This window comes from Emys orbicularis, chromosome 24, assembly GCF_028017835.1.
Source record: "Emys orbicularis isolate rEmyOrb1 chromosome 24, rEmyOrb1.hap1, whole genome shotgun sequence".
In the NCBI taxonomy this organism is placed as follows: Eukaryota; Metazoa; Chordata; order Testudines; family Emydidae; genus Emys; species Emys orbicularis.
Window position 1 is genome coordinate 5,920,925 of NC_088706.1, and position 15,146 is coordinate 5,936,070.

A 15,146-nucleotide genomic window follows, 5' to 3' on the forward strand; every position below is an offset into this window, starting at 1 on the left:
GGAGCAGCAGGGCTGGAACTGAATGCCTGGTGCCCCTTACGCAAGAACCGGACTTGAAGGATAGGAAAAGATCCCTCCCTATTGAATTCTCCACTGTCTTCCCGAAGCTGGTTTTGAACCTGTGCTTCCAGAAAAGACAGCAAACCTGGTGCAGTGCCTTGGGCCATGCAGCCACCTTGATCCACTCTCCAGGACACCAGAGGTAATCAGGGAAATGCACCATAGGGGGGGGGGAGGGGAGGAAGAGGCTGCTGTTTGGAAAACAACACCCATCTCCTGTTACACCAACGGCCCCCCAGATGTGGACAACAGCCAAAAACTGGCTGAGCCACCCACCCACCCATACACCCCCGCCCGCCCCAGGCTGATCCCCAGGGGAGAGAATAAGGGACATCAGAATTCAAGGCACTGGAAGGTCCTGCATTCAGTGAGCTAGTGAAGGGAACTGCAGGAGTTAAACAGCTGATGTAACCAGAGCCACAGATGTCTCCAAGGTCCCTTCCCCCTCCCGGCCCTCCCTCCCGTCTGGGGCTTTCCAGCCCCAGCTCACGTGACTGATCAGCCCACACAGGCCTTGTGGGGGAGGGAAACAACCCCACAGCCATCAGATAATCGCTTAAATGAGAGGCGAGCAGCAGAACAGCTGATGCCACAGGAAAAAAATAAATAAAATAAAACCTTCTGCAAGCTGAGAACCCAGGCAGGGTTGATGCCCACCTCAGGGGCCCAGAGCAGCTTCTCTGCCCCCCCCCGCAACAGCATAGGAAACAGAAAGCAGAACTTTGTCACCAAGAAACCCCAGCCGGAGTTATAAGCCACGCTGGGGGGCAAGGTGCAAAGCAGAGTGGCTCCGGAGATAAACACCCGGGCGGGGCTGGGCAGATAGGCTGGGAGTTCCCCTGGAGGGCGGGCGGGTTCGGCGTGTCTCGCCAGATTCCCACCCCCACCCAGCGTTCCCAGGCTCAGGAGATGTTCCCGATGCCACCATTGCATCAGCCGCGCCGCTGCCCTCCTGAAGCACACGTGAACCCAAACTGACCTCGATGCCAGTAAACAAGGGTGTGGGGGCTCTGCCCGATCCTATGTGCCAGGCAGTCCTTGCCTCCCAGAACCAGGCAGCGTTTGCCCGGGTGAGCGAGAGCCCTGCTCCCCGCAGGGGTTCTGGAAACTGCGGGCTGCAGCTGGGCTGAGCAGCGAGGGGATGGTTCGGGGGTGGAATTCTCTGGCCCAGCTCACGCTAGATCAGAATAGACCCTCCTAGGCAGCAGGGAGAAAAGGAAGTCTATGCGCCACAGCCCCTGCTTCCATGAAAAGCAGGCCAGGGAGTCCTCACGCCCCAGCCTTGAAAGTAGAAGGAGGCGCTGAAATCTAAAGCACTGGGCCCAACAACCTCCCACGCCCCCACCCCAGTGCAACCAACGCTGCAAGTCAGAGACTGCCGTCCCCCTCCACCCCCATCCCGTTCCCAGCCACATCTCGCCTGACCCACTTCTGTAAGCTTCCGCCAGAGAACGGCAGATCCCGCCCCAAGCCGCTCCGGCTCCTTCCCGGCAGCCAATAGGGCCAGCTGTTGCTAAGGCTCGATTTTACCTTCTCCTCGGCACTGGCTTGGCGGTGCGCCACCCCCCTCCCCCGTTTGAAAGCAAACGCATTATGTAACCCTTTCTCGAATTCACTCCCCTCTCCGAGAGGAATGAATAATGCACGAGCCTCTCAAGGACAGGCACTCAGGAGAGCAGCGCCAGGCGCGCGGCAGACAGCCGGTTTTCTGATCGCCCCATCCTCATAGGGGGCAGAGACCAGTGTAGGCAACACACACACACCTCTCTCTGCCCAGTGCTTTACTCTCCTCAATCATCCACCCACAGCCTCTGGTTTCCTAATGCTCCCCTCTTTCCGCAGGGTACGTTTCCCAGCTCCCTTTGAAGGCCCTTTGCCTGGAGACACCCAACGTCAGGCTTGTCTCCTTCAGGAATCCCACAGCGCCCAGGGACGGCTGTTCTATCTCCCTCAGCCACAGCCTTCCCAGCATGCCTGGCTGTGCCAGCACGTCTCAGGCTCCCCGCCGGATTACAACCCCCAGTTTCTATTCTGGGTGGAAACCAATTACAGGAATGCCCCTGGGCCGGTGCCAGGCGCGGTACAGGGTAGTTAAGGGGGCCAGAGTTGCAAATGGAGCCTTGTTGAAAAGTCCAACAGCGACTAAAAACAAGAGATTATGGACACTGGTGCCAGGGCAGAGGCCACTGCAGAAGTCCAGCTGGTGCTCCAAGCAGAGCAGAGAGCCAAGCAGGCAGCATCTGTAGATAGACGTCTAGCCCTGGTGGCCAGGACTCCTGCCACAAATGCACAATGCTGGTCATCTTCCCAGACGTCTATAAGCAGCCTTAGACTCCCACAAGCTGGCTGGTAGCTAGCCAGTCGATGGTTCAAGACATCTCTCTCCATGACAGTCCCATCCTCCCCGCAAAAGCCAACAAAGTCGCCCCCTCACACATTAACGAGGGGGCAGAAATACTTACGGGTGTGAGCAGCTCAGGGGTGGAGATAGGGGAACAATCGCCATTTAATTTGATGCCACTTCCCAGGTCAAAGTCACAGATCTTCACAGGGGAAACCTAGGACAGGACAGAGAAAGCCAAAAACATTGATCACTTAATTGAACTGCGACGCGCCTGTGAAGTTCACCATGCAAGGCCAGAGGTGACCTGGAGATCCCCACACACACTAGACAGGTCCATGGCCCACATGCATCACCCCAGCAATCTCCCCCCTGGGAGTCACTTCTTAGCAAATGGAAATCTGGCCTTTGCCCTCCACCCATCTGCAATACAAAGGAGGTTATCAACAGCAAGCCCCCAGCTCAGAGCGGACTTCCTTCTCTGGTTCGCCTGCTGAGAACCTGCATGCAAAGGGTTAACATCACAGCCTAGCTGCCCACTGACCCCTCCCCGACCTCGTGCTACCTCCTTCCCACCAGTGCCCTCCCCACACAAGCAGGGCCCAGGCTCCCCAAGAGCCCAGACCCACATCCCAGCAAGAGGCTGACCCACCCGCTGGAGAGGAGCTCCCCTCCTCCAAGGCCACCCCAGCTCCTGCCAAGCCAGGGAGCAAAAGAGTGGAGCGTCTCTGGACGTGCTGCTAGCCAGGCCGCCTGCCACTCACCTGGTCGGGACTCTCACAGAGAATATTTTCTGGTTTTAAATCCCTGTGCGCTATACCTGTTAAAAACAAGAAACCCCAGAGTCAACAGGGGCTGCTGCTTTCCTGGGACGGTTCAGAGCCTGGCTCTTCTGCAGCTCAGGGCTTGCAGGGTGGGGGAAGACCCAGCAACTAGGGGGGCTGGCTCCCTCATCGGCAGGCCCGATCCACCCTGCTACGGGACGCTCTGGGAAGCCCAACGGCCAGAGAGGCGCTTGGGCCCAAGACACCCTGCGTGCTCTGGCAGGCCAGCGCGGCCCGGCACCACGTCAGTCTGGGGAAGGGCGCACCTAGGAACTTGGGGAACGGGCTACGCAGAGTCCCCGCCCCGCTCCCTTAGCGCCACCACCCTGTCCTCCCAGAGAGTCTCTAGTGGCCGAGGGGTGGCGCTGGACATGAACACTCAGGCCTTAGGCTCCTGGGCTCTCCCAGTGCAAGGAGGAATAAGAACCCACTCTCCCCCCCCCAGCCCATGCCTCCCTGCCCCAGGGAAGTGCCCGGCCTTCGTGCATCACCTTTGTTGTGCAGGAAGTTAAGGGCACTGGCAATGTCTTGCACCACCACACTGGCCTCCAGTTCGTTGAAGTGGCGCCTCCTGTGGATGTGGGTCAGGATGGAGCCTAGGAGAGGGAAGATAGCGGCTGTTAGCAGGGCCTCATCCGCGCGTTTCTCCCTCAGCACCCCCCCACCCCTACCCCACCCCCCCCCCACACACACACACAATGGCAGAGACGTGCTGCCCTGGCTCCAGAGCGTCTCCCCACCAGAGCGTTCGGGAAGCTGGGACCAGGGATTCTGCAGGCCAAGAGCCAGCAGCGAAAGTCTGGAGGGAAGTGGGCGCTGCTGAACGGTGATGGGCTATGACGGGACCCATCCTTGCCAAGCTGTGAGCTTCCCAGCTGGCGGAAGGGGTCTCCATCAGGCCGGGGGGGGGGGGGGGGGGGGCGGAGCCTAGATCAGTAGTTCTCAACCAGGGGTCTGTAGGGGGCCACGAGCAGGTTTCAGGGGGGCCACCAAGCAGGGCTAGTGTTAGACTTGCTGGGGCCCAGGGCAGAAAACTGAAGCCTCACAGTGTGGGGCTGAAGCCCAGGGCTCCCAGCCCTGCCATCTGAGGTTGAAGCCAAAGCCTGAGCAACTTTATGGGGCCCCCTGTGGCGTGGGGCCCCAGGCAATTGCCCTGCTTGCTACCCCCAATGCTGGCCCTAAAGGTTGAGAGCCCCTGGCCTACATAACACAGCCCCCGCCCCGCCAGCCAGAGGTGAACGATGCCATGAAGCGGAAGGAGGCGGCAGAGGTCCTGCGGGGATATTTACCTCCTCGCATCTTCTCAAACACCAGGTAGAATCTATCTTCCTCTTCGAAGAACTCTATCAGCTCCAGGACATTCCTGTAAGGAGAGCGGGGGGGCGGGGGGGGGGGGGGGAAGAGAGAATCAGATCACCTCTGCCCTCTTGTCCCGCAAGGCTCCCCCTCCAGCCAGCCGCAGGGCGTTCCCAGAGCTGGCTCCTCCACGCCCCGAGCGCACATGGGCATGCAGACGTGGGACAGGCGCCAAGGAGAACTGGGTTTCAGTTATTGGAACCAGAAGGCCCCTGGGCCCACAGCTGGTTTCCCAGCATTCCAGGGGATGTTTTTTCAGTGCCCCGCTTCACGACTTAGCTATACCACAGCCCTAATTGTTAGCAGATGCTTCCCTTGGCCAACACACTGCTATCGAGAAAGAGCATCGCTCAGGGAGCTGGTCTTACTATTCTGCCCAGTGAGACTCAACGCTCCACAAATGCAACAAACACCCTCTTCCCAAACCCTGCCCCCAGCCTACAAGAGGGAGGAGCCCTTCGGAGTCATCTCCAGCATTCAGCAGGTCACTGGTGGGTCAACCCAGCCGAAAAGAGATCTATATTCATTGCTATGGAAGGGTTTTAACTCACACACGGCCCGCCAAGGTAAGATGGGAGCAAGCACATCTTCCCACCTTTACCCTGGATTGCAAAGAGAAGTGGGGTGGCAAATCTCGGCCGTATGCTCAAGTGATGCCCGCCCACCCACCCAGCAACAGAGATCCCAAGAATCAGTACAGCTCAGGCCTACCAGGGACCTTCCCGCCCGTACCTGTGTCCCTGGCACTGGTACAGCATCTCCACCTCCCTGAATACCCGGCTCCGGATGTGTCCAAGGCTCTTCTCAATTATCTGAAACAGAAACAGGGAGAGGAGTTTGGAGACTGACCATGGCCCCTTATGCTGCTCAAGGGGGGGAGGGGGAGGCTTGGACCCCCCAAAGTCCCAGGGAGCGGGAAGGGGATCTAGTAGGAATGATGCTGGAGCTCAGATCCCAAACTGGATTGCTACAGCGTCCTAGCTACACAAGCCAAAACACACCCCTAGAGCAGTTAAGAAGCCAAACGGCACCCTGTCCACACAATCCCAGAGCCCTGCCACTGTCAATCCTCAACAGAGCAGATTTCAGATCCGCCGTGGTCCCAGGGACCAAGCCAGGCAGCCTGGCTCCATTCAGCAATCCTGGAAGGGGTTAACCAGCTGCAGAGAAGGCTGCTTTCCTTCCCCCACCCCTCAGGGAGGTGACAGCATTAGCCATGCCAGTTTTTCCTCCACGCCCTTCCCTCCGCAGGGGAGGCGCTGCTCTCATTCCAAGGGGACAGCCAAACAAAGGGTCACGTGTCTAATGCGCCAAGCAAAACAGAGGCCCACACATACTTCAAAGGCCTGGCCCTGGGGTTTGGCTGCAGAGATAAGGGCCCCCTCCCCCTCCTCCCCAGGCTCTGTGGGGAGAGAGCTTGTACAAAGACAGCCAAATATACAAGATAAGCTGGGCCACAGGCTGGGATCAGCCACAGCAGAGTAAATCCGGAGTAAGCACTGATTGCAGTGGAGTTGCTCTGGATTTACACCAGTAGAGCAGAGGTCAGACTGCAGCCTCCTGCAAAGGCGGCTCAGGGCAGGGAGCTCTAAGAAGAGACCAAGACAGCATAGGGGGCAGAGTGCAGGGCTGGCAGTCAGGACTCCTAGACTCTGTGCCTTCCTCTGCCACCAATTTGCTGCGTGACTTCAGGCAAGTCACTTCCCGCTCAGTGCCTCAGTTTCCCCATGGGTGACATGGGGGATTCTACTTCCCAGACCCCCAGCACAGGGCCTGAGGCTCAGGGGTTTGTAAAGTGCTTTGAGATCCTCATCCTGATGAATAAGGTACGGGGCAGTTCCATGCCATCCGCTAGCTTTGGCTCATGGAATGGCCTCAGACTTCCCAGAAGGGCTTCTCCCCTTTGCTTTATTGTAGCAAAAACCGTCAGTGTCCGAAATCGAGGGTCTGATTTCTGGTTCGATACACACGGCCCTTGTTGTTCTGCTGAGGCAGGAGGCGGTGCCAAGCTGCTGGAGAAGGGCAGCATTGTTCCCCTCCCATGGGCAGCTTGGCCAGCGGCCCCCTGTACAAGCAAAGACGCTCCCCAGAGACTGCAGCTCTCAAACAGCCAACAGCTGCTCTCCTCCAAAGCCAACACACTTCCCTTTTTCAGAAGGTCATGACCCTGCAGGCCCCCCCCAACCCCTCACAGCCCCCCCTCCACACAGGCACCCAGCCACGGCCTATCACTTCCGCGCAGATGCCAGCACACCGCAATCGCGACGCCTGATGCCAAGGAACCAATCGCTATTCAGTACAAAGGGGCACCGGCTGGCCCTTGTCCGGTCTGTGCAGCTGAAGCAGCAGCAAGCAGACAGGCTGGGTCTGTGCCAGCTATGCACACTGCCATACAGCGGCGCTCCTGCCGGGGAGTCCTGCAGAGAATCGCTGCGTTAATCTGAGCCCCGACAGAGCACTGCGCTTCGACAGGTTTAGTCTGGAGTTCCAACAGCCTGGCAGGCAATCACACAGGCAGCGGGGAGGCGGCTCGCCCGGACCTGTTCTGCTTCCCGCCCGCTTGCCGGGAGGCGTCGAGACGCCCAACACACAAATGAGTCTAACCGTCCCACTAGCATAATCCTTTCCACTCATCTGTCCTCCCCAGGTGCTTTGGGAGCCCTAATTTACCCTCCCAGACTCCCCCGCCCGGTAGGGATCAACCCCACATCACAGAGGAGGAACCAGAAGCGAAGAGACCTGCCCAGAGCCAAGAGCAGAAGCCAGCTCTCATGACCCCTAGCCTGCACCTTAATTATAAGGCCGCCTTTTCCCCCCCCCCCGGGGTTAGCAAGCTGAGTGATGTCACAAGGCAGTGAGCCCATCTCTGTTTGGGGGGGGATCTAGTCTTACACAGGCTTCTTGTTTAAGTTGGACCATATCTATGATCTTCAGCTGCATCTGTTCACCACTGAGCCAGGGCCGAGTAAAGACCTGACTGCGCTGCCCTCCCACACGCAGGATGGCCCTGGGCACCGCACCCAAGGGACGAACCCTCAGCAGTTTACAGGGACCAGTCATTGGTCCAGGGGATCTCCTACGCTCAGTGAGCCAGTCTTCTCAAGAGCTTCCTTTCCCCGGCTATCTTCGGAGGATCCCTTTTTAATCGAGCTTAGTCGCAGCTACTCCGATTTGCTCAGTAAAGCAGTTACTACAGAGCCGTCCCCCCTCCCCTCGGCACACAGCACTGCCGCCCGCTCTGCAGGGTCCAGCACCAACGCTGGCCCATTCAGGCCATTTGATGGGCACACGGCTGGCTCAGATCCTTCTGTCTCTTGGGAGGCTAATGGCAGAAGCCCATCAAAACAGGCCAAGCAGAGCCAGCCCAATTAAGTCCAGTCTGTCTCCGTCTCTCACCGACAGCCCGAGGCAAGTTTGGGGTGGATGGACAGTTTAAAGCCTTAGCTACCTCCCACTGCCCTCTCCTCCTGCTTTTAGGATGAGGGGTGGGGCGAGTCTCCCAGCCTCATTATGATGTGTATCACAGTAGCATCAATAGGTCCCTACAGAGATCAGGGCTCCAACATGCTAAGCGCCCAGACAGCGCCTGCTCTCAAGAACACGCCATCTAGAGGGACAGGACAAATTAAGGGTGGGAGTGGAAATCAAGGTCAAAGTAGGGAAGTGATCGCCGGAGCCAGGAACAGAACCCCGCTCTCCCCAGTGCCAGCCCGGTGCCCTACCCACTCGACCACGTGGCCTCTCAGAGCCCATACCTTCACGGCGTACTCCTTGTTGGTGATGAGGTTGATGCAGGACTGGACTCTAGCATGGGCGCCTTCCCCGAGCACCTCCTCCTGCAGCTGGTAGACATCTGTGGGGAGCAGAATTGACCTCGCTTCAGTACAGTTTGTTTTTTTGGTTTCTGGGAGTGGGGAGGTTTGCAGAAGTCAGCTCCAGCCCGGGCGCTCGGTGCAGAGCCCGAGATGTGCGGCTGCAACGCCAGACGGGGCACAGCGTTCTTGCCGCACAGCCCAGCTGCTGCTTCAGTTCCCGGCTAGTGATCAAATGATACCGCGCTTTGCTCCTCAGGTGAGTCTGCATGGCTGAATCAGGTCTGATCTGGGGCAGGTGGGAAGTTCATTAAACTAAGTACCTGCTTGAGCAGGAGGTTTCCAGGATTTCGAGGGCAACCAGCAACCCCCCTGAATTGCCAGCAGGACCCTCCCAACCCGTGAATTCCTGCACCTCTCACCTTCAAACCTCCCAGAGAAGCTATCCGTGGCTCTGCATCGTTTCTTCTTCTTGTTCCTTTTCTTGGTATCTGGGATATCGATGGGCTGACTTGAAGGCATGTCTGTCCCAAAGCAAAGCCATACAGAAAGCATTAACACCACACCAGCGTCCATACAGCGCAACCCTCATCTCCTGTATGCGCCCTCTGGATTCAGGTATGGATTAGCCACACAGGACCCGATATAGCGTCCTGGATTTACGCTTTATACGATCAGACGTGACCCTAGCTCCCAGGTGCCTTCACCGCAAAGCGGACAAGGCAATGATATGAGAGAACAGTTCAGGGACTGAGCAGAGAGTTTTGGGGAGAGGATCCCTGAAGGACGTGAGTTTTACTGGGAAGGAAAGTGGGCTCCTAGCAAACAGCAGGAGATGAGGCCTAAGCTTGGGACAGATTTTGGAAGGTGTGTCAATCTTCCAGACACGCGTCTGAGCTAGTAAGCAGCCCCGTTGGCTTCAGGGAGGCTACACACATCACATGCTTAAAGTCATACACGTGCTTAAGTACTGCCCTGCATCAGAGCTGCTGGGGACGGTATTTCTACCACCAGCAGCCGCCACCGACCTGGCATCTGAAGGCTGTTTTCAAGAGGGAGGAGGGTGAATTTTCATGGTCATTTTCCCCGAGGGAGGGTGGAGGGGAGAATGGGGAGAAGGAACCAACATTCAACAGTCTTCATCCCTCCCCAACCCGGGTATTAAAAAGTCAGACGCAGTCTGCAAAGCTCACCGGGGCGGGGCGGGCACTCAAAGTTGAAGACAGAATCCAGGTGACTTGACTGGGAGAATTCCAGGTCGAATGGGTTCTGGCCCTGGAGGTTCAGAACAGAAGAGAACAGGGTGAGTCACACACGAACACGCTGGTAGCCGCCGAGTGTCTCCACGCCACTTATCCTAGGTCTCGACATCCTGCTCTGCTGCCCTGGAATACCTTCATCCCAGCCTGTCAGCCAGCTAACGCCAGTCCCACGGAGCCGGTTGTGGCTCCACCAGCCAGGCTTGGGTTCCCCCCAAGGGAATCCCACCAACACACCTCACTGCATACTAGGAATCGCAGTCACACAAAGTCCCCTTCGCTTCCACCCCGGAACAGCTCATTTTTATACCCTTACACGCGGGCCTAGAGAAAAAACCTCCTCAAAAATAGCCTTCCCAGAGACAGTGGCTAGCTTGCGGGAGGGACAACTTAATACCTAACACCAACTAACCAGAGCTGCAACATACACAGGGTCAGCCCCACAGGGTCCCCAACAATTGAGATGGGTCAAAGTTACTCTCGTTTCTGGAACAGAGAATGGGCCCTTCAAGGAGAACATTCCCCCATAGCTGGCAGTCTCTGCTCATTAAGATGAGCCCAAGCAGAAAGCTGGCTCCCTGTCCCTCACTTCCCAGCTGGAACGCAGAAGCCCAGGCAGGATGGAAGTGCCCAGACCCTGGCTCCGGTGGTGGAGTGACTCAGAGGATCGTTGGAAGCGGGACAAGGAGCTGTCTGGCACACCCAGCAGGTCACTTGTTTGAGGTCACGGTTAGGCCGGTCGATCCAGAGCTTGGCAATACGGAAAGGGGATGGGGGCAGTTTGGACCAAACCAGAGAGAAGAAATCCCTAGTTCTCCCCGAGCTGTGGTAAGAACAAAGCCAGCTGCTCCCACCTTGGATTGGCAGAGGCAGCTAACACCACAGCCATTGGGGGGAGGGATAGCTCAGTGGTTTGAGCATTGGCCTGCTAAACCCAGGGTTGCGAGTTCAATCCTTGAGGGTGCCATTTAGGGAACTGGGGTAAAAATCTATCTGGGGATTGGTCCTGCTTTGAGCAGGGGGGTTGGACTAGATGACCTCCTGAGGTCCCTTCCAACCCTGATATTCTATGATCTCCATGGTAGTCATCCAGGATCTCAACATGCTTTACATTCAGCCTCAACACCCCCCCCCCCCGGGGGGGCAGTTTTCTACCCACTTTACAGAGGGGTAAACTGAGGCACAGATTCCATTGCCCACGCACCCCAGGGTCAGACAGCAAGTGAGCGGCAGAGCTAGGACCAAGGCCCAGGAGTCCTGCCTCCCAATCGCCGGGCCCACCCAGCCCCTCACCCCACCCGCCCAGCATTTCACAAACCCCGGAGCGAGTGGCTGTTTTACGTAGCAACAGCCTCAATGCCAGTAAGAAGGTGCAAAAATAGAGCATGACTGGTATGCCACATGACCCTGACCTGCCATCAGCTCCCAGGTGAGCAGGGGCTGGCACTGCAACTATGCCAGAGAAGCAGAAATACACATTTCTAAGGGAGCGCCAGGTGAGGCAACCTGGGCTGATTGGGTGTCAACCTAAACCATCCCATTGCCAGGACCAGCTACAGGCTGGGCGGTTCCTTCTCCCTCAGCACATTCCCCTGGGGCCTGCTCATTCATGACTCACACCTCCTCAGAGCGAGGGACCCATTATTCACCTGACTGGCTCAGGGAAGCCGGAGCCGCAGCAGCCTTTGCAGCTGGTGCTGGAGAGCTCGGTCCAGCCATCCCAGCCAGGGCCGTCACCAAGCACTCCCCCCAGGACGGTTCCCCCCCAGTCTCTAGCACAGGGTGGGGGAAGGGATAAGCATGAGTTTGCAGGGCACGGGATGGTGCCAGGTGGCAGCTGAATTGGGGTCACTCAGAGCGGAGGGAGGTTTGCACGAAGCACGGGATTGGGTGCTGGAGAGGCGTACACGTGCCTGAGAACGCTTTGCTACTGCTCTTAATGCAACTTGCAGTGAGGAGCTCTGGGTGGGACTAAGGGGATGTCTACATGGCAAAAACACCTGCGAGGGGGAAGGGGCCTGGAGCCGGCACGGACGTCTACATGCTATTTTACAGCTGACACAGGCCAGCGGTGGGGGTTTAATTCCTGTGTAGAACACCCTGGGACATTAGTCCAGCCACTGAACTCCGGAGCAGCAGGATGGGGACAAACTGGCCAGACTAGTTGAATGCTTGAGCCGGCAAGTCCTGGGCAGGAGCAGAAAGGGGACAGGGCCCTGGGTCACTGTGCTAGGATTGTGCTTTCAGAGACCTGGAAGCCACTCTCATTTTAGGTCCCAAAGCAACAAAAATTGGTCCAGATGCAACCAGGAGGTGGGGACAGGCAGCATGGCCTGCTGGGCTGGGACTTAGGAGCCGGGTTCTATTCCCACCTCTACCAGTTGCCTGTTGCGTGGCCTTGAACAAGTCACTTCACCTCTCTGTGCCTCAACTTCCCCGTCTGTAAAATGGGGATAATGATACTGCCCTCCTTTGAAAAGTGCTTGGAGATTACCAATGAAAAGTGCTGTACACGAGCGTGGCATCATTTTTTTGTCCCCCATCACCAAACTGATGCATGACTGGCAGAGCAGAGTGTTCAGGGGTGGGGTTACAGGTCACCAGTGAAATGCACTGCTAGCACTAGAAAAGGCACATGTACAGTGCTGACAACCAGCCTTGGGTCTTTATCTGGGAGATTCACCCAGATCCAGAACAGCCAAGCAGGCTGCTGCCTAGGGGATGGCCTATATAGGACAGTTGGGGCCTATTTTCCCTTCTATATCTGACTCATGGGGGGGGGGGATAGTGAGGGAAATCACATCACTGCTCCGTGCCTCAGTTTCCCTAATTGTAACATGGAGAGAACACTCAGATCCCTGCATGGGAAGCACTAAGAAAGAAGAAAGTGTTATAAGCTAAAGATCCAGGACACTCCCCTCCCCCCAAGAAAGCTCATTAACCAAAGTACAAGCCTTCGCCCGGTTATGAAATGTGTTTGGGTGGAGGTGGAATTCTCCCTGAATTAAAAACAAACCACACACGCCCCACTGCCATGCCTGCTAGGAGGGGAGCCAGGAGGAAGGCCGTATCAGATGAACAGCTGCCCCTGCAGCCAATCAGCAGGGCTTGGCACAAGCGTCCCTAACGGCTAGAAACAGCTAGAAAGCAGTGTTTACTTTGTCTCCTGGTGGAAGGCCAGCCCAATTGCATTCAGCAGCGCGGCCCGAGAGGGGACGATTCAGAACCCCTAGAATCCGGGACACTTTGCAGGCAAGCATCTGCAGGAGATTGTGCGTCTTTTTAGCTGTAAGAAGAGCTCCTGGGTTTGTCAGTGTAAGAATCAACATTTTGCAGGCACAGCACCGCCAAAGGAGCCCATTTTTACCGTGCCCCTTATTACCCAATGTCACCCAGAGCCAGCAGCTTTCTAATTAGGAGAGACTTGTAGCAAGGCATGCTAAACACCAGAAGTACAGGGGCTCTGGAATTTCTCTCTGTTCTAGAGGACATCTAAGCATTTCCCTTTCGTCTCCTTTTTTTCTCCCCCACACTATTTTCTTTTTCCACTTAGATGTTTTGTGACCAACCCACTAACTCCACATCCTCTCCCATTTTTTACCCAGCAACAGGTTTATTATGGAATGAGGCGGTTACATAACAGCACCCCCACCAGGAGACAAAACAGAAGTTACATCACCCTGCAATGGGCACTGCTGCGGGAGCCAATTATGCACAGGGGAGGGGGGGGAGGGAAAAAAAAAAAAACCCCCAACAAATCACCCAATGCCCCGAGTGCTGAGCACCCTGAACAGCATGACTCGAGGGTCGCTCAGCATCTGGCAAGATGGGGCCTTAAATGTGAAAGAAGGAAAGGGTCGAACAAATGAGACCATTCATGGAGTCTTTCAACTCCCTACGCCAGCTGCCATATCCTGAATCCACAACATGCTGACACATACAAGAGAACTAGGCTGTTACGGCAGCCCTGCTGGCTGGTTCAGTGCAACGGACTAATTCTGTTCTAATCAGCGCTATTTAAGAGAGATTTAGCCCCAAGATAAAAGCCGCTGCTGGCCTAAAAACCTTCAACCAAGATTAGGGGACAGTTGGAGTAAGTTATTTATTTTGGGGAAAGTTCTCTGGCCTGCGTTCTACAAGAGGTCAGACTACATGATCATGATGGTCCCTTCTGGCCAGAGAATCTAAGACACAAGCCTCACAGTAGAGAGTGACCTTCAGAAATAGGGAGTCATGCACAGACAAGACATTTACCATAGGGGAAAAAAAATCCCACTAAACCCGAATCCTCCTTATTGGCCCTGATCCGAGAGAGAACTGAAGACAGCAAGAAAAATGACGCTCATAACTGGGTGTTGGTGGAGTCAGGGAGAGCTCAGTCATAACTGGGAGCCTTACAGGAGAGGAGGAGGTGCAGCAGCTGGGCAGAGCCCAGCCTTGGGGAAAGTGTCTGTTTCATAGCAGGCTGCCTCCTGCCTGCCAGGGCTGGGACCTGGCGCAGTCCAGTGCACAACCATGGAACAATCCCATGAGGCTGCAGTAAACAGAGGCTCTCAGGGACGTTCATCGTGGATTTCAGAAAGTTGGGTGGCAGGATCCCAAGAGCAGCAGACAAGGCTATTTTGACATCCCCTTGGGTGTCCCACCAGTACCAAAGAGGTTTCTTCCATGTAAATGCACTGGAGGCTGTGCTCAGCGACCCCATGCAAAACTCACTGAAATCAGCAGGACGGGGGGTAACAGCAATATTCAGTCCATCACGCTAATTCTTCCGAGGTAGAAGCTTGCACAACACCAAGACCTACGTCAGCTCCCAGCAGAGCACCCTGCCACTCTGCCGGTAGAACCAATGCTCTTATTGCCCTACATCGTGGCCATGCAATTGACAACAACTACTTACAGTTCAAAACGCCAGCTCACCGAGAGAGACAGACAGAGACGAGAGAGACAGACAGAGACGGAAGATCCTAATCCACAGTGCTGCTCTGGTCATTTTATTTTAAGAACAAGAGTCTTTAACGTTTGAAAATTTATTCCACCATTTTTCAAACACTCAATCGATCGTTGAGAGTTAGACCCAGGGCAGACATGGACCTAATAGAGGCATCTGGTGAAATCCCCCCCAATCAGGTCAATAACCCACATCCAGGAAGCCAGGTATCTATACCACACTCATCAAATCAGCAATGGAGGCCAAGCACCGTCCAACAGGAAATCTCCTCCTAGATAATGTTTTTTCTTTCTTCCCATCCCCTTTATCCTGAGTATGTAGCAGGAGATTTTTATTTATTTTTTTAATATTAACATGGTCAGGAGTTTATTAAGGCAGATTTGCAAAACCACTGAATGAATTTAGGAGAAGGCAACCCACTGACTCTCAATGGGACTTGTGCACCTAAATGCCTTCAGTGCTTTCAAAACATCTCTAACCCTCATTTTCAGATAACGAGAAGGACTTGTATTTCCTTTGGGTGGTTTTTGGGGTAGCAGAAGT

At 55.8% G+C, this 15,146-nt stretch overlaps 1 protein-coding gene across 1 annotated transcript in view; it reads right to left on the reverse strand.

Annotated features, from left to right (window-relative positions):
- MKNK2 (MAPK interacting serine/threonine kinase 2) overlaps positions 1–15,146 on the reverse strand; it is a 28,686-nt gene that overhangs the window by 10,925 nt on the left and 2,615 nt on the right. The window contains exons 3-10 of the mRNA XM_065422133.1: positions 9,587–9,668; positions 8,816–8,917; positions 8,337–8,434; positions 5,314–5,393; positions 4,515–4,588; positions 3,717–3,821; positions 3,166–3,221; positions 2,523–2,618 (exon numbers count right to left, since the gene is read on the reverse strand). Of these exons, the coding sequence (XP_065278205.1) occupies positions 2,523–2,618; positions 3,166–3,221; positions 3,717–3,821; positions 4,515–4,588; positions 5,314–5,393; positions 8,337–8,434; positions 8,816–8,917; positions 9,587–9,668 (693 nt within the window). The remainder of the gene's footprint in view (positions 1–2,522; positions 2,619–3,165; positions 3,222–3,716; positions 3,822–4,514; positions 4,589–5,313; positions 5,394–8,336; positions 8,435–8,815; positions 8,918–9,586; positions 9,669–15,146) is intronic.